Source organism: Erythrolamprus reginae, chromosome 6 (assembly GCF_031021105.1).
Source record: "Erythrolamprus reginae isolate rEryReg1 chromosome 6, rEryReg1.hap1, whole genome shotgun sequence".
Taxonomy (NCBI): domain Eukaryota; kingdom Metazoa; phylum Chordata; class Lepidosauria; order Squamata; family Dipsadidae; genus Erythrolamprus; species Erythrolamprus reginae.
In genome coordinates, this window is record NC_091955.1 from 79,832,245 (window position 1) to 79,852,421 (window position 20,177).

A 20,177-nucleotide genomic window follows, 5' to 3' on the forward strand; every position below is an offset into this window, starting at 1 on the left:
GAGGCACCTGGTTCTTCCTAAGTAGAGGTGTTTGTAGATAGAGGTACCACTGTATTTACTTTTTCATATCAGCCATCCAACTTTGACCTGCTTGGCAAAAGCTGCCCCATGTTGTTGTGCTCAGTAAAAACAAATTGGTCCTGTAAGTATGCAGCATTCTTTCAATGAACACTCCCCAGCCTCTAGATTTGGCACACCAGGACTGTCCATGCCTTATTCAAGGAACACAGGCTTGGTATGATCACTAAGAAATATGTGAATAGGAGCTAGTGGCCTTGAAGATTTAATAGTGTTCTTTTATACAGCTACTTTTGTCTGTTGACACAAGGGAAATTTCCAGCTGGCTCAACTACTGAATGGAACTGAACTACTAAAAAAAAAGAGAGAAAAGAAATTCAAAACAAAAATGTAATGGTATTTATACCGCTACAGCTGCCAATGAGCTTCCATGCGTCATGAGTCACTCCAGATGTGGATATAAAATAGAGCCCTTCTGTGCAAATGAATTCCCTGACTCCAATGAAAATTAGTCTAGACTAGTGAGGTGCTGCTACTTCACCTCATTACAAGCATCCCATTTTGCAAAAGGAGCAGAGAGGAGGAAGATTAGCCAGCTGTGACCTGGCATACAAAAGACAGATATTGTAGAAGCAGAGAAATCTCTGATTTGGGGAATTTGCGATGCACTGGAAGATGTTGTTCCTGTTCTTGCTGTGTTATAATGCTCATGGCACTGTGCCCCCCAGGTGGAATCGAGGTAAGAGTTATAAATATAATCACATTATTGCTTTAAAGCAGGCATGTGACACTGATATTTCATCAAACAAGTTTGTTTGCTCCAAATTGCATCCATCACTTTGGTAGATTCTTTTCTTCTTGTTCAATGCTTTCATCCATTGGATCGTACATTTCTCTTTTATGTTCTACAAAGAAATGTATAAATAAGTAAGGCAGCAATGATCTTTCTCCCCTTAATTGCTAATAAAAAATTGAGGATTAAGACAATTTGTTATGTACTGAAATTTTATGTAGATGTTTTTATGGAAATTCAGATCTGGTTCAGCCAAACAGAAGTTCTGTTGGTTGGGGAAGTTAATCCATTCCTTGCCTAATCTAAACAGATTAAAATAGGATTAGATTAATTATATTGTATTAATTATATTAATTAGATTAGATTAGATTAATTAGATTAATTAGATTAGTTAGGTTGGGTTGGGTTAGATTGGGTTGGGTTGGGTTGAGGTGGGTTGGGCTGGGTTAGATTAGATTAGGCTAACTTGGACTAAAAGAAACCTTAGCATGGAAGCTAACTAGATGGTTTGGGGCAATCAGTCTCTCTCAGACTAAGAAGAATGCATTGTTAAGTATTTTCTTTTGGAAATACTGTCCAGAAAACTGCATGAATTTAGATTTCTTGAGTCTAGTCTGACTCAAATTTGTATGCATACTGGGCCCACAGAATTTCAAACAAGAGTCCTTTCTTGATATTAGTTTCAGCAAGGTTGCTATATTAAGTTCTTTAAATCCAGGCAAGGTAGAAAATCTCTGGCATGATGGATACATGTAGACAAATAGAATGGGATGGAATGGAATAGAATAGAATAGAGCAGAGCAAAATAGAATAGAATAGAATAGAATAGTTGGAAGGGACCTTGGAGGTCTTCTAGTCCAACCTCCTGCTTAGTCAGGAAACCTTGTATCATTTCAAAGGATTATGCAATCTTTTCTTAAAAATGTCCAATGTTAGAGAATTCACAATTACTGGATGCAAGTTGTTCCACTGATTAATTGTTCTAACTGTCAGGGAATGTCTTCTTAGTTCTAGGTTGCTTCTCTCCTTGATTAGCTTGCACCCATTACTTCTTGTCCTGCCCTCAGATGCTTTAGAGCAGGGGTCTCCAACCATGGCGACTTTATGACTTGTGGACTTCAATTCCCAGCATTCCTCAGCCAGTTTGCTGGCTGAGGAATTCTGGGAGTTGAAGTCCACAAGTCATAAAGTTGCCAAGGTTGGAGACCCCTGCTTTAGAGAATAGCTTGACTCCTTCTTTTTTGTGACAACCTCTGAGATACCACTCATCTAAAAGCTCCCTAGACTATACTTGCTTCTTTCCTGATCATGCACATGTCTTCACTCAAGTCAAGCGCTGACCTTTCTTATCTTGCTGGATCTGTCAAGTGTAAAGATACTGGAGTGAACTTGGAATGACTAGAAGTTTTTGTTTTCACTGTTGTTGATGCTGATTCCATCCAACAGAACAGTTAGTAACGAAATTACTACACAACAGAGAAAAGTTTTCATATGTTCTTTAATCCAAACAGAGCTAAAATTCTTAGCTTCTTTCCTGATATGTCATGCAGCAGAGCAGGTGGTGTCTTGCACTGTGTTTGTCAGAGACATCAACTTCTATCCTAGAAGATAATATCACTGGTTATGTTCCCTGAACTCTCATCTTCTCTGTGCATTTTTGGGACCTATCATTGCATAGCATAGCATAACATAGCATAACATAGCATAACATAGCATAGCATAGCATAGAATAGAATAGAATAGAATAGAATAGAATAGAATTCTTTATTGGCCAAGTGTGATTGGACACACAAGAAATTTGTCTTTGGTGCATGTGGTCTCAGTATACATAAAAAGACAAGATGCATAAACTTAGAAGAGCCAAAAGGCTCTTCTTACATCTTACAAGAGAATAGTATATTCTTCTTCTATAGCTTTGTCAAACTTGGAGATTTTAAGATGCATGGACTTCATTCTGGGAATTCAAATAAATGCATCTTAAAAGTTGCCATGTTTGACAAACACTGCTCTATACTGATGTATATTTCTCCAGAAAAGTCTCTAAACTTCAGGACTACAGCCTGCTCTCATAGGGCAGACAAATTGGCTGGGCAGGAAAAACAGGCCAAATGAAAGGGGAACTTTCCTTCTTACTGTCAGAAGCCTTCTAAGATGATGTAGTATAACATAATGGTTGCCTTGTCCAGCTGCATTTTCCTGGACTCCAGTTTAGAGTCTAAAATCACAAGTTGACTTTTCCTTTTATTTATGATCAGAGCTAACAGATGAATTGGGACAATTGGATAAACGTGCCCTTCGATTAAGATCTATTGAAGAACCTATTTTGGGGGTTGTGCCTGTGAAATTTAAGGGACTTGTTCTATAATGCTTTGATTAACCAAACCTTGGCTGGTTTGCATATATTATCATGTTGTGCATGTGGTTATTGTGTCTGACAAAGTTTTGAGATTACAAAAAAATATTGTAGGTAAGTCACTGGGGAGATGACCGAAAGGACTTTTGTTCCAGTAGTCCAGAATTATATTTCATGTCTCTGTGCTGGTGCTTTTTTAGGCACAAAGGAAAGAGAGAAAAAGGCTAAAGGAATGAAGCACAAATTTGTTAGCTAGATAAAAATTAATACAATGATTTGGTAATGTGCTTTTTACTATTTTTGTAGCAGAGGTGGGTTGCTGCTCCTAGTTTGGATCAGTTCTATAGAACTGGTAGCTGGCATTTTTTATTTATTTTTTATTTTATTTGCTTTGTCACGTATGAATTGGTGGTATACAAAGATATAATAATATTTATATACATGATACTAGTAAAAGAGAAACATTAGGACAAGGGACGGAAGGCACTCTGGTGCACTTATGCACACCCCTTACTGACCTCTTAGGAATCGGGAGAGGTCAACAGTGGATAATCTAAGGGTAAAGTTTTGGGGGTTAGGTGATGATACTACAGAATATGGTAGTGAGTTCCATGCATCAATTACTTGGTTATTAAAGTCGTATTTCCTGCAGTCAAATTTAGAGTGGTTTACTTTAAGTTTATATCTCTCGTGTGCCCGTGTATTGTGTGCTAAACCAGGATTGATGGCCGGTTGGCCACGCCCCCAAGCCAGCTCTCTCGGTACCATAGGGGCTGCCATCTTGTTTTTTGCTTCTGCGCACACACAGCTTTTTTTGCTTTTGCGCATGTGCAGAACCTGGGGTTTGGGCACTGCGCATGCACGAAGGCACACGCGGGGTGCAGCCACATGGCGCAGGAGGAAGCAAACCAGTGGTGAGGTAAGTTAGGACCCAGCCCTGGTTTGTAGCCCAGAACCTAATCACTTGGCTGCATAACATAGGAAAAGGCACCAAAAGACACTGTTTGATTACCTGCTTAGACAATCGTATTTCTTAAACTGAAATTTCTGTAGCACTGGTCCATTAAACCTGATTGTAATAAGTGAGGCAGACACCACACTGATGGTCAGATCTCCAAAACCCCTTACAATCCTTTAATTCTATAAACGAATGGCAAGGCATATGTGTTATTTACTTTTAATTTGTGTGTGTTTGTTTGCTTGTGTGTGTGTGTGTGTGTGTGTGTGTGTGTGTAAACCAATGACCTGATTGACTACTGATTCAAGGTCAACTGCATGAGGGCTGTAAAACTAAATGTTTTCTAACAACTTTCACCAGTTATTCTTTTTTATGTGTTTTTCTCTAATGTACAGGCTTTAGGCAATATCTTTCACTATCTGTCTGCAATTTTTTTAAATATAGCACTGCATTGCAAAACACAAGTTCACAACCCAAAAGATAATTGCATTTGGATCTGCTCATTAGTTGAGGAGGTGTGAATTTGTGAATTTTGTCAGCTGCATAAAAATACAGACCTAATAAAACACACCAGATTAGGTAACATTTGATGCAGTTTCTTTCTTAGTTTGCAAAAACTGGAACTTGTAGGAAATGTATATTTCCAGCTCCCCTAGAAGAGTCATTTCAGGTCCTTGGTTGAGAATTACAATAATTCAATGTTTAAGATCACTTTTGGAGAAATTGAATTAAGCATTTCATTTTTTTTTTCATTTATGGTGAGATTCAACAGCAGGATGAAATCAAACCATCTGTCTTCTAATGTTAATAATATGGTATAGAAAAGGGTAGCCTCTGCTGATTAGTAATAGGAAAATCTACTTCATACATTGGGGATGTTGATGCATTTGAGGTTCCTTTGGTTAAACCAACACTGCCACTTTTACATAAGGTCCTGGCATAATCTCACCTCTTCCTGCTACCCTGGCTCTGGGTTTGCTATTGCAAAACTTCCTACAATGAAGGAAAAATATTTCTTAGCAGAATCTTTGAGACCTATCCTAAATCCACAGAATTTTCAAGGGAATGTTGGCATATGGTAAAATGTATATTTTTCATTGCTTTTTATAAGCCACTATTGCTTGGCTTGAAACTCAAAAAACAATCTACTCAGAGAATTTCAGAATTAAAGGGGATTTATGAGGCATCTGGTCCAAAGCATCATAGATCATATTGCTTGGATGTGAGCTTTTTGTCCAGTTTTAGCTAAATGTGATGTGTAAAACAAGCCAGGGGTTCTGATTTAGTATAACTTCAACCAGTGTGGGCAAAATTGACATTACCTAACTTCAGTAACCAGAATTTCCCTCCCAGCAAGTTTAATGAAGGTTGACTAGCATTACTTATGGAAACCAGTCAATTGAGATTTGTTTGTCCAACCCATTTTTATACCAACCATGGTATATGTGAAGTCAGTCAGTCCTTCTGAGAATATTGATTTAATTATACTATTTCCTGAATTGATCCAATACTTCAGACTGTAAAAACATGATTATGATGGTTATTGAACAACTTCTTAAGTGTCTGCCATAGAGATCACAGTGATGTTTCTCATAGACTTTTCCTTCTAAGGCTAAACATACAAACCTCCTTCAAGTTTTAAGTCTTGTTTAACCTTACAGCTGGTCATCTTAATTGGCCTCTTTTCTTCTTATTTTAGTCTGTGGTAGGAAACCACACTTTTTCAGGGCCTAGAAAGCCTAGAATTACGGCACCTAAAACACGATTTGAGTATTGCCCACAAGATCATATGCTGCAACGTCCTACCGGTCAATGACTACTTCAGCTTCAACCGCAACAACACAAGAGCACGCAACAGATTCAAACTTAATACGAACCGCTCCAAACTTGACTGTAAAAAATATGATTTCAACAATCGAGTTATCGAAGCGTGGAACTCATTACCGGACTCAATTGTGTCAACCTCTAACCCCCAACATTTCTCCCTTAGACTCTCCACGATTGACCTCTCCAGGTTCCTAAGAGGCCAGTAAGGGGCGTACATAAGTGCACTGGTGTGCCTTTCGTCACCTGTCCAATTGTCTTTCCTTTCTCTCACTTATCATATATATTTTTTTTTCTTTCATATATTCTCTCCTCTAAGTTCACTTTACCCTTATATATATTACTACATGTCTATTTTTCTTCCTAAGTATTTGTGTATTGGACAAATGAATAAATAAAATAAATAAATAAAATAAATAAATAAAAGTAACAGTCAGAATGCCCAGGAATGAAAAATCTCCCCAGCCGCACTCTGACAGCTCTTTTATATTGAGCTGTAAGGCGTGGCAACCCCTAACCCCCAACATTTATGTATTTGTGCATTGGATAAATAAATAAATAAATAAATAAATAAATAAATAAATAAATAAATAAATAAATGAATGAATGAATGAATGAATGAATGAATGAATGAATGAACGAACGAACGAACGAACGAACGAACGAACGAACGAACGAACGAACAAACAAACAAACAAACAAACAAACATCAGATGGAGCTCTTCTAACAGGCATTTTTAAGTGAAGTGGGTGAATCAATAATTTAATCTCAACCTATGCCAATTCATTTGCTATCTTCTTTTTTTCTTCTTCTGGAAAGGTTTATGCAAAATAATTATTTAATCTCAACGTATGCTAATTATGCATTTGATTTCTATTATGTAAAGTCATTATAACTGCTTGGAAAGAGAAGATTCACAATCTATTATAAGGCTGGATTTCCTATAGAGCAAGTTCCAACATTTAGACTTGCATTCCTTGCTCATTTGGTCAATGGAGGCTCCTGAGGAGCCATGATAGAGAGGATTCAACTCTACTTAGACGATTTTGAATTGTGGCTTTTCCAGAATCTCAGGCAGAATTTATTCAGGCTCTTGACCCCTTCATTTCTTTTTAAATATTTTTATTTTTTGAAAAGACAGAGACAGAATCTCAGTCCTCCTAAAGATAAAATGTGTCCTGTGTGGCAATTGAAGGATAATACTACTCCTTGATGTTTTATGTACTCCTGCAATATTCTAATTATATTGTAATTTCTGTTATTGCTATGAAGAAATAAAACTTAGCCTTTTTCCATATTTGACATAAAACATAATCTTCCCACATTCACGGGCAATATTGCATTTACGCCTATCCAAGCAATGGAAAAATTTACAGGATTGAGCAGGAATTCTTCATTTAAGAAATTTAAAACATTTAGCACCTTTTAATAATTTAAACAATACAGCCAAAAGACGAACAGAGGTAGATGCAAGCAATCCCATTCCCTGCCCCCCACCATTGTTTGCGATTCCGTGGGTTAAAAAAGAATTCACTTTCTCAACTTTTTTTTCAAAAGAGAAATAATTCAGTGGCTGAATATGTAATTCAGTGGTTGACTTCACCAAACTCCGTGACCAAAAGTCAACCAGAACAGAAAACTGAAAGTGATTGTCCCTAATCTGTGAAGCATGCCCTAATTCTATTTATGTGTTCAGCCGGCGTGTCCCAACCGCCCGTAATTACAGGGTAATTAGTCCAGAAAGACACACACCACACGATAGATGGAAAACCAAAAGTCTTTATCAAGAGAAAAACAGAAACAGCTCCCTTTTAAATGTCAAAGGGATTTTCTGGTGCTCACAAGGCACAGGTTAAATGCAATCCAATTTCTCACCCAATAACTGGAAAATTGAGTCCAATTCTAAAGTCCAGAAAGTCCACACACAGTCTTGAAGAGGGAAACAGCAAAAACCACGATCTTGATGAAACTATGAATCAGATAAACTGCCACGAGGCTAAACCAGCACACTGCTCTTTTTATCTGTAGCACTAATTACATCAGCCCCACCCAACCACAGGTAGCCTCACTTATCTCCTGTAATAATCCTTCCGTTGTTCTCTCCTATACATCACTCTACGCATGCATTGATCCGTCATAAGTTTTTGTTCAGAATCCAGGGATGATAAGGATGATTGATCTCCTCCTGGGCTGTCTGCCAAATTCCCCTCTTCCCTGCCACTCATGCTTCCTTCGTTAGAGAAGCCTTCGTCGGGAGATTCTATTGGGAGCAAACAGGACTGTGACATGTGGATGTTTCCCCCACATCCACCTCCACATTCCTTGGGGCAGGAGCTGGGCCAGAGCCAACCACAACATTTATGTATTTATTTAGAAAACTTATATAGCGGCCTATGTGCTCATAGACTCTAGGCCACTTACAAGCAATTCCAGAGTAACATTTGTCTATAATGGTATAAGATTTCCTGCCTGAGCAGGGGGTTGGACTAGAAGACCTCCAAGGTCCATTCCAACTCTTTTATTCTGTTAGTTATTTTCTGCTGCCAACACCTGCATGGAAGGAAGCTAAATTAACATATTAAGAATGTAAATAAGAATATCTCTGAGACCGCCTTCTGCCGCACGAATCCCAGCGACCGGTTAGGTCCCACAGAGTTGGCCTTCTCCGGGTCCCGTCGACTAAACAATGTCGTCTGGCGGGACCCAGGGGAAGAGCCTTCTCTGTGGCAGCCCCAACCCTTTGGAACCAGCTCCCCCCGGACATTAGAATTGCCCCCACCCTCCTTGTCTTTCGTAAACTTCTTAAAACCCACCTCTGCCGCCAGGCATGGGGGAACTGAGACATCTCCCCCGGGCCTATACAGTTTATGCATGGTACGCTTGTGTGTATGTTTTCTTTTTAATAAGGGTTTTTTAAAATGACTTTTAATTATTAGATTTGTTTTATATGGTGTTATTGTTGTGAGCCACCCCAAGTCTACGGAGAGGGGTGGCATACAAATCTAATAAATTGAATTGAATTGAATTATGCATTGTTTTAAAAACTGGACAAATTAATAAACATATTTATAAATATAAAAAGAATGTGTATGTGTGTGTGTGAGAGAGAGAGAGTGATTGTAGAATATTTTGAATTCACTCTGTATTTATTTACTTACTTACTTACTTACTTACTTACTTACTTACTTACTTACTTACTTACTTATTGGATTTATATGCCGCCCCTCTCCGCAATCTCAGGGCAGCTAACAACAGTAATTTGTTATGTCTGACTGAGAAAAGTAAGCGAGTTGCTGATTGGCTCAGACGCGACTAGCCTGACATGCCGCCAAAACTAAATGGCTGTCTAAAATAGTTCCCACGTTAAAAAGAGGGTATAAATAGGGCAATGGACTAGCCGTTGCCCTTGTTGGGATTTGGAGTCATTGAGAGGTTGATTGATATACTCCTGGCTATGAATAAATCATTGTACAAGTGAAGCTGTCTCCAGTGCACTGATTTTACAGTGGCGACGAGGAGGTCGAACTCCCGCCAAGCAACATTAACTCAGTTATGGCTCAAGCACCCGCTTTCTACAATCCTGATAGGGAGCCATGGACATTGTAGATGTCTAAATTCCGCATGATTTTACAGTATTTATATTCAATCTTCAGATTTAATGATTGGCTGATTTTGCTGCATTCAAACGATCAGTTTTTGGGGGGTTTTTTACAAAAAATGTCTCTCATTTGTCATTCCATGAAGAATGATTTATGTTGATCATTACTGACATTACTGACATCTATCTTTAATTTAAACAATTATTTCATATAAACTTTTCCAGAATATGAAAAAGGAAGATACAGTCACGTTCTTCTTTGATATAGAATGACTGTAGGAAAGAGCCACATGAGAAGAAAAGTTTGTGCATGGATTTATAAATATGTGGTCAAGTATTAATTACATATTTCTTTCCAGTTCAGGGTTTGGTTTTATTTTTGGCTCTTGGTTGTGGAGCAAAAAACAAGCAGGCAAAGACAACCAAAAAAGCTTTTGCATGGGGAACAAAATTCAGGGCTGAGATAGTCCTGCATGACTTAGAAAAGAAGACCAAGATCTTTCAAAGACTGGTTTTGAATAATGCTGAAATATAAAGAAATGTGAGTAAATTATTGGAGAGTTAGTGGGTCCTAAAGTGCTGGAAGTAGCTCAAGGAGATAATGGCTATATTTGTACAATGCATTTAGTCAAGCTTTGGGATGAGAGTTCTTGAATAAGCCACTTGAGCTCAATATATGAACACATCATCATAAATTGTGGTTTGTAAACCATATTAGTGGGTTTACTTAGCACACACAAAGCCAAAGCTAAAAACAAAGTGTAATTTCATATGCATGATTTGGCAGGCTAGGCTGAAAATGAAGAGTCAAAGCTAGATTCACACAAACTATAACCATTACTATTACCAGAGCTTATAAAACTTTCGCCAGACCCATCCTCGAATACAGCTCATCTGTTTGGAACCCATATCGCATCTCGGACATTAACACCCTTGAAAATGTTCAAAGATACTTCACCAGAAGAGCCCTTCATTCCTCCACTCGAAACAGAATACCCTACGAGACTAGACTTACAAACCTGGGTCTAGAAAGCTTAGAACTAAGACGCCTTAAACAAGATCTAAGTATTGCCCACAAGATCATATGCTACAATATCCTGCCTGTCGGTGACTACTTCAGCTTCAACCACAACAACACAAGAGCACACAACAGTTTCAAGCTTAATATTGACCACTCCAAACCTGACTGTAAAAAATATGACTTTAGTAATCGGGTTGTCGAAGCATGGAACTCATTACCGGACTCTGTAGTGTCATCCCCTAACCCCCAACACTTTATTTATTTATTTATTTATTATTTATTAGATTTGTATGCCGCCCCTCTCCGAAGACTTTACCCTTAGACTATCCACAGTTGACCTCTCCAGATTCCGAAGAGGTCAGTAAGGAGCGTACATAAGCGCACTAGAGTGCCTTCCGTCCCCTTTCCTATAGTCTCTCCTATATCTCGTATTTCTTCTCTACTTTATCCTCTAAAACGTTCATTGTATTATTGTGTATTGGACTAAATAAATAAATAAATAGATAGATAGATAGATAGATAGATAGATAGATAGATAGATAGATAGATAGATAGATAGATAGATAAACAAACAAACAAACAAACAAACAAATAACACTGTAATGTGAGTTGTCTGTTTTGGCTTAACCTGTTGTATACACCCCATCCCAAAGTCTCCCTTTCAGTCTATATACTTCATGGAGTTGTTGAAGTTTTAGGACTGAGACCTAAGGCCAAAGGTTATTATTTAGTAACAGCAGAAGTAGTGCAAACCTACTAAGGAGAAAGGGGACAGGGGCTCTTTTTCTGACATCAATTTCTTAATCTAAACCATCCCCTTTAGCCTTGTAGGTGTCAACGTGGACATATACAGGAACAATGGTGACTTTAACACAAGAAAGGTGATTTAGCTTGAAGGCAAGTTAGAAGAGAAAAACTATTCTCTGTAAGTATCAGTAGAACCATCCACTTTAAGCCAAGTGAGCAGATGTCGGCAGGCAGAAAGGAAATTTTGATGACCAATTGTCAAAATTTTCCCACATTTCTATCAAGACGTTGTGTTTACTAGAACCAGTTGAAGGTTACAAAAGAGCATGAAGACTTTTGAGTTTCCAAGCACTCTTTATCATACTTAACGAAGAATTCCGGGAAAGTTCCAACTTTGCATACTGTTCTAGTTAAAGTGATAGGGGAGTGTATGTTCTGTGGCCAACCAAAGGAAAAGATCTCACCACAGCATTCCCTTACAAGGCAGTGAAGAATTATGTCAAATGGTAAAGACTAACACATAAATTCCAAATGGAGATTTTTTGTGTGTGTCAGATGTCTATGAAAGTGAATAGCAAAATGGTTGATAGGCTGAGTTGCATGAAACGGAAAATTATTTATCTGATCACTGTCACCTGGATCACTGCCAACAATTGTTTAATAAGTAAACATTGTAACTGCTGGGTGATTGAAGTTTTAATTGCCAAGCAATTAGCACTTGGTGGTTTCAATGTGTCTTGGGTGCTGATTTGCAATGTAGAAAGTTGTCACATACCAGCAGGAACATCGGAAGATATATAGGAAGGGGGAGTGCTCTGAAGACTGGGTCACAAATCTATGTTACCCTGTTACGCTTACATATGTTACCTTGGGAACTTTGCTTTAAAGCAGGGATCTCCAACCCCAGGTCCACAGTGCATAAAGCTCCATATATACCAGTGCAGAATTAAGTTAAATACATGAAACCATCCCCTCCCTACTTCTGCTGCCATGGATTTAGGACTTTTTGACTCCCACCCTTGGCTGCACCTGTTTCTCTGCCAGGGTTCCGCCTCTGGGCATTCACCTTTAGTTTTTCTCCTTGGCTGACATGCCCCTAACTGTAGCGATGAAAAAAAAATTGAAAAAGCAACAGCACTGTAGAGTTGTTAACGTGATCCTACACAGCTTCTGCTGAGGCAATCTCACACTACACACAAGAGCCTATAAAACTTTTGCCAGACCCATCCTAGACTACTGCTCATCTGTCTGGAACCCATACCACATCTCAGACATCTACACCCTTGAAAATGTCCAAAGATACTTCAACAGAAGAGCCCTTCACTCCTCCACTCGAAACAGAATACCCTACGAAAGCAGACTACCAATCCTAGGTCTAGAAAACTTAGAACTACATCGCCTAAAACACGATTTGAGTATTGCCCACAAGATCATATGCTGCAACGTCCTACCGGTCAGTGACTACTTCAACTGCAACAACACAAGAGCACGCAACAGATTCAAACTTAATATGAACTGCTCCAAACTTGACTGTAAAAAATATGATTTCAACAATCGAGTTATCGAAGCGTGGAACTCATTACCTGACTCAATTGTGTCAACCCCTAACCCCCAACATTTCTCCCTTAGACTCTCCACAATTGACCTCTCCAGGTTCCTAAGAGGCCAGTAAGGGGCTTACATAAGTGCACTGCTGTGCCTTTTGTCCCCTGTCCAATTGTCTTTCCTTTCTCTCACTTATCATATATATATATTTTCTTTCATATATTCTCTCCTCTAAGTTCACTTTACCCTTATATATATTACTACATGTCTATTTTTCTTCCTAAGTATTTGTGTATTGGACAAATGAATAAATAAAATAAATAAATAAAATAAATAAATAAAAGTAACAGTCAGAATGCCCAGGAATGAAAAATCTCCCCAGCCACACTCTGACAGCTCTTTTATATTGAGCTGTAAGGCGTGGCAACCAATAGGGGACGCTAGAGTGGGAGCAGAACCACCAATCAACTGCGATCCTGGCTGCTGCTAACGATGCCCGCTTTTCACCCAGGCCGGGGGTAGGCAAAGTTGGCTCTTCTATTACTACTTCTATGACTTGTGGACTTCAACTCCCAGAATTCCTGAGCCAATCATGCTGCCTCAGGCATTCTGGGAGTTGAAGTTCACATGTCATAGAAGAGCCAACTTTGCCTACCTATGACCCAGGCCAATGGGCCACGGCCCCTCTGTCACACACGCTTCAGCTTGAACCATTCAATGCCACACTGTTCGTCCCGGGCTTTTGGCCACCTGGGCCAGTTAGCCGCCCGCTAATCAGCTAGCTGCCAATGTTGGCAGCCGGAAGCTGCACTGCGATCGATTGCAGGGGTGGTCTTTGGGGGAGGTGCTGCAGCCAAATTCAATTCAATTCAATTTATTAGATTTGTATGCTGCCCCTCTCCGAAGACTCGGGGCGGCTCACAACAATAATAAAAACAGTATAACAATGGAACAAATCTAATAATAAAATTATATTTAAAAACCGCAACAATTTAAAAACCATAAAACACATACATACCAAACATAAAATATAAGAAAGCCTGGGGGAGATGTCTTAATTCCCCCATGCCTGGCGATATAGGTGGGTCTTGAGTAACTTGCGAAAGACAAGGAGGGTGGGGGACGTTCTAATCTCCGGGGGGGAGTTGATTCCAGAGGGTCGGGGCCACCACAGAGAAGGCTCTTCCCCTGGGGCCCACCAAACGACATTGTTTGGTCAACGGGACCCGGAGAAGGCCAACTCTGTGGGACCTTATCTGCTGCTGGGATTTGTGCGGTTGAAGGTGGTTCCGGAGGTATTCTGGTCCAATGCCATGAAGGGCTTTAAAGGTCATTACCAACATTTTGAATTGTGACCGGAAACCGATCGGCAGCCAGTGCAGGCCACAGAGTGTTGTAGAAACGTGGGCGAATCTAGGAAGCCCCACGATAGTTCTCGTGGCCGCATTCTATAGTCTCAGGTGCTTGTTAGGAGAAGGAAGAGGAGGGGATGAAAGTTCTCCTGTACCTGATCGTGCCTCCCTGATAACGAACATTATGTGTCAGATTGCAATAGGAAGGATCAGCATTATTTTTATTATATATTTTATCTTGTTACAACCAGTGAAAATTTGTTATGACTCTGTTCAGTTCAAAGAGAATTATAAAGTATTTTGAATACAGGTGCAAGCCCTGCTATTTGTCAAGTTAGCCGTGTCTTCTTTTTTCTTCTTTTTCTTCAGAGAGAATCATTAAACCATCACATTTTAAGTATAACTTACTTACAGTGTAGCAGGAATTCTTTTTGAAGATTTATATGGAAACTGAATAAAGGACATATGCAGTAATGGGCAGCCAAAATTTTTACTGCCACACTGTGAGTGTGGCTTATTTTTTGGGTTTGACTTAATGGTCATGTGAATGGGTAGGAGTGACTTGCCGGCCATGTGACCAGATGGGAGTGGCTTGAATGATTATCATCGTTCAAGTGAACAGTTAAGTCCTTGACTTACAACCTTACCAGTGTCGCTTGCTGGGGTGACAATTTGCTTTGTGTTTGCCATGCTCTCCTTCCTGGGTCACCTCTTCCACTTCAAGGTGGGTAGCTGTTCTGTCCAGCTCTCTGGTAGAATCCTCCCGAAAATGCACAGATACAATTTCAGACACACACACGTTTGAAAATTCAAAACAATGTTCTTTATACCGAAAATGCAAATAAACGAAGCACTCTTTTTGTATAGCAAAGAGCACTCCTCTCCAAACAAACTGGTAATTTGTACAAGTCCCTTATCAGTTCTGTGATACTTAGCTTGCAGCTGTGAGGCAATTCACAGTCCTTTTCTTTCACAAAGTGAAACACACTTTGCTCTGGTGTAGTTTCAAAGCGGGGAAAAATCAGCACACAAAGGTCAAAGTCAGCAAAGCAGGCACGAAACACAACGATCAGATAATCCTCCACAATGGCCAAACCCACAGCCTGCTATTTATAGCAGCCTCACTAATTACCACAGCCCCACCCAACCACAGGTGGCCTCATTTTCTTTGATAATAATCTCTCAGTTGTTGCTGCCTATGCATCGCTCTCCGCATGTGTGGCTGTATCATTAACTCTTGTTCCGAATCTAAGGAGGAGCTAGATAATTGATCTCCTTCTGAGCTGTCTGCCACACTCTCCTCCTCCCTGTCACTCATGTCTTCTTGGTCAGAGGAGCCTTCATCATCAGATTCCACCGGGAGCAAAACAGGCCTGCAGCATGTGGATGTCTCCCCCACATCCACAGTCCTTGGGGCAGGAGCTGGGCCAAAGCTAACCACAACAGGTAGCTAGGCGAACGGGTGCTGCCAGAAGCACAAATGCTGCCAGCACCGCTTCCACCCATGCCTTCTGCTTGCATCTTAGGCAGGAGGAGGCTGCGTGAGGCTGGAGGGGAGCCGGGCAGGAGAGAGAAAAGCTTGTCTCAGGCCAGGAAGGAGGAAAGAGGAAAAAAGCAAGGAGCCCAAGCACAGCAGCAGCAGCAGGGGAAGAAAGGAGAGGCAAGCCGAGACCGGTAATCCAGGAAGTGACAGCCGCCGATCAGCTGGAGCTGCACACACATTTTCATTTCCGCTGGTGGAACTGTGTTCCACCTGTCCTGCCGGCTGCTCACCCCTGGGTATATGTGCTTTAATGAATAGCAGAAAGTCTGCATATTCACATGAGAGCCAATGCATTACTTCCATCATGTTTATACATGCACAGTTTAAGTGATAAGTAGAAACATAGAAGACTGACGGCAGAAAAAGACCTCATGATCCATCTAGTCTGCCCTTATACTATTTTCTGTATTTTATCTTAGGATGGATATGTGTTTATCCCAGGCATGTTTAAATTCAGTTACTGTGGATTTATCAACCACGTCTGCTGGAAGTTTGTTCCAAGGATCTACTACTCTTTCAGTAAAATAATATTTTCTCATGTTGCTTTTGATCTTTCCCCCAACTAACTTCAGATTGTGTCCCCTTGTTCTTGTGTTCACTTTCCTATTAAAAACACTTCCCTCCTGGACCTTATTTAACCTTTTAACATATTTAAATGTTTCGATCATGTCCCCCTTTTCCTTCTGTCTATACAGATTGAGTTCATTAAGTCTTTCCTGATACGTTTTACGCTTAAGACCTTCCACCATTCTTGTAGCCTGTCTTTGGACCCGTTCAATTTTGTCAATATCTTTTTGTAAGTGAGGTCTCCAGAACTGAACACAGTATTCCGAAAGTTTAGAAGTGAGGGGGTTGTGTTGCTCCAATGAAGTCTTGATCAAAAATAAACTCCCTCTGTGAAGATCTATATTGCTTTACATTACCCTAGACATATCTAATATCACCTGAAAACATCAAAGAAATCAAGGCAGTTGTCCAAGGAATTGTTATTTCCTTGTACTCAATATATAGAACTAGACTGCTTCCATGCTTCTATCGTACTAGTCCATGATAGAAATTTGTCTAATCTCCTTTGAAAGCCAACTAAACTAAACTCCACTCCTTGGAGCGATGGATTCTACAGCTTGATTATATGCTATATATAGGTATACTTCCCCTTATCTGTTTAAGTCTTCAATTCAGATTCAATGGATTGCTTTTAGTTTTAAGTGATAAGGGAGATGGTGTCAGCCGATACAAGAATGAAAGTACAGGAAAATGAAAAAATACTTTTAAGAGACAGGCAAGCTGTTGCTCGAGCTAAGGCTAAGCAGAACCTTGGTGCTCATTTTTTTTAAAAAAAAACAATATAAATACAGGGTCAAAATAGCCTTTTTCCCCCTCCCCTACTTTATGTTTTGAAAAAAACACAGAAGTTCTAGCAGGAAAAATGGGGCAGGAAGGAAGTTTGCCAAATCGCATTCATTGTTTATTTGTTTATTATTTATGGTATGGCATATCATACATAGACTAGCAATATATATTAAGATTTCATCTTGGTTAATCAATTAATAGCACAAATTAACAGCTTCCTGCCTATTCTCCCTCCTTTCTTCCTCAGCTATGTTTTTCCCATCTGCTCTCCGTGTGAAGAGGTCATCAGCTGTCCTCCTCAATCCAGTGCTTCAGAAGTCTCAGGAAGATGTGGACCTTCTATTTGAGGTTTAGTATGAGCCAAAATACAGTTCCAAATTCAGCCTGCTGCAACCTTGTGAAGCCATTGTGCAGCCTTCTGATGTGATTCTAAAATGGTTATAATAATTCCTCTGTAGAATAGAACTGATTCAACAAAAAGCAGCATTCCAAACAGGCAGACTCCAACTCTATGGACATCTAATGGATGGTCTATGAAATACAGTTTTCTATGTACATATATTTTCTTCATTGGAGAAAGCACTGCATCTGATGATTCTCCAGGAGTTTTCCAAAATGGTTCCATTAATTGTCAAGAGTCAATGAGACTATTCAAGGAGTTGCTGTTATTATTTGCAGTACTATCAATTAAAATTGTATTTATTCAAATATTTTCATACAATAAAGGTTTGGGTGTTGATGAACAATATGAAATGTTATGGAAAGTTTGGTGAGTGTAGAGTTGGGGATCCTTGCTCTACCTTAATCCAGATATCATTTTAGCAACTCGTGTATTGATTTATAAGAACTTAACTAGTTCCCTAATATGTCCCCATTATGTTGGAAATGTAAGAAAGAAATAGGTTCCTATTATCATCAATGGTGGATGTGTAGTAAAGTTAAGCTTTATTGGAAAATGATAGAAAGAATAATAAAATAAATAGTAATGCAAGAGATAGAAAACCCCCCGGAATTTTACTTATTGGGTATAACTAAACAGAAATATAAAAAAGAAATTTTACATTTAGTCATTCATATTTTGACAGCGGCCAGGATAGTATATGCACAAAATTGGAAAGGGGAAAATATTCCCAAAGAGGAAGAGGTTATTAAGAAAATATTAGATTGCGCTGAAATGGATATGATGACAAGATGGTTAAAAGACCAAGAGGAATCAGAATTTTATGTGATTTGGAATAAAGTGTATATATGGATAAATAAGAAGTAAAAGTAAAACTTCTGTGAGAAATGTAGAAGTATGGTTATGACTTAAATTTTGAGTTCTACTTAGTTTATATATGAAGGGGGTTTTTTGTATACAAGGTTAAACAAAATTTCTTCTTTTCATTTAAAGTAATAAGTTGATTTAAAGTATTAATAAGGTATTCTTTTTTCTGTATGGAAATTTGACTTCTAGAATAAGTGGGGAAATTGCAACCCCAACTTTATGTTAAATGTATGTTTGTCAGTTTTGTCTTTTTTATGAAAAATTATTATATATATATAAAAAGAACTTAACTAGAACCAGTTTAAAACTATCCCCCCCCCCATGCTTTCATCCCAGTTTCTTCTAGGTGAGCTGGAAATTGATGATGACCTAAAAATCACAGTCAAAGATGAAGAACTGGCTTCAACCAGGAAAGCGATAACGTTTGACACCCTGTGCAATGATGTTATCCCCAAAAGCATTACAGAAATACGCAGATTAAGCTCCAGGCTGTCAGGTTACCCTGGCATGTTAAAGAAAGAAGATTTTGAAAGGACGGTATTGACGATGGTCTATACAGCATACAGGACAGCTCAGTCTCAAGGACATCAGAAAGACACCTGGGCAGAATCCTTTGTAAATCTTTACAAGCTTGTGATGCATGACTTGAAGTTGCTATCCAGCCAAGCTCGAACTTCTCGGAGAACGTGATGCACCCGAAGCAAACTCGGAGTATAAGAAGGATATATCTGCTTCTTCGTTTTGATAAGCAATAAAAGAAGCAAACGGCAGGCTTGAAGATATGTCTTAATCTCTAGCGCCACCTAGAGAGAATCTGTTGTAAACTCTTCTGTATTGCATTACAGATTGAACTAATATATCTGTTTAAAAACATTTTCCAAATTATGTAGCCTTTTCTTTTTTTTTAAGTGTAACCAATGGACAGCAAATCCTCTCTTGTGATTTTTTTATTCATTTTATTTCCATCAGTGCCTTTCCCATGTCCGTAGAGATTATAGCTGACACAAACTTTACCCCACCCTTTAAATGCAACAGTTAAGCTATGGTCATATGTGATGGATAAGGGTGACTCAGAAAACTTGCATATATTTTTTTTCCTGGCTTCTTTTAAAAGCTGAGGGGGAAAATGCTGATATCAATCCTTTTGGAAATACATTATTTCTCCCATCTTCTGTCAAGAAACATTAGTTATGAGATGAAGCAATGGGTTCATTTAAGAGAAAGGGTAAGACTAATCTCTCTTTCTCTCTCTCTCTCTCTCTCTCTCTCTCTCTCTCTCTCTCCCTCCCTCCCTTTCTCCCTTTCTCCCTCAACCTCCCTCCCCTGCCCCATCCCCTCTTTCTCCCTCTCTCTCTCCCTCCCTTCCTCCCTCACCCTCCCTCCCCTGCCCAGTCCCCTCTTTCTCCCTCTTTCTCTCTTTCCCTCCCTTCCTCCCTCACCCTCCCTCCCCTGCCCCGTCCCCTCTTTCTCCCTCTTTCTCTCTCTCCCTCCCTTCCTCCCTCACCCTCCCTCCCCTGCCCCGTCCCCTCTTTCTCCCTCTCTTCTCCCTTTTTTTCCTTTCTCTTGTAGCTGATACATATATTAGTAGCGGCAGCACAGTGGAAAGAAAGTTTAAGAAAACATTAAACAGGTGATTCTTCCAAAGTTTGTTGCCACCGCATTGGAAAAGGTTAACTGTATAACCATATTCTGATTCAGCTATCAGTATCTCAGGTTTATTTAAAACAATAAAATGCAGGATGCTTTTTCTCTGGGGGAGTGCAATAAAGAATACATTGAAGAAAAAAAAGTGTAGTATAAAATT

At 39.4% G+C, this 20,177-nt stretch overlaps 1 protein-coding gene across 1 annotated transcript; it reads left to right on the plus strand.

Annotated features, from left to right (window-relative positions):
* The first annotated feature begins 508 nt into the window (after window positions 1-508).
* Window positions 509-19,246, plus strand: FAM180A (family with sequence similarity 180 member A). Its single transcript, XM_070754855.1, has 3 exons — window positions 509-757; window positions 17,354-17,454; window positions 18,710-19,246. Exons 1-3 carry the CDS (start codon window positions 682-684, stop codon window positions 19,061-19,063), a joined length of 531 nt encoding a protein of 176 aa, XP_070610956.1. The 5' UTR covers window positions 509-681; the 3' UTR covers window positions 19,064-19,246.
* The last annotated feature ends 931 nt before the right edge of the window (window positions 19,247-20,177 follow it).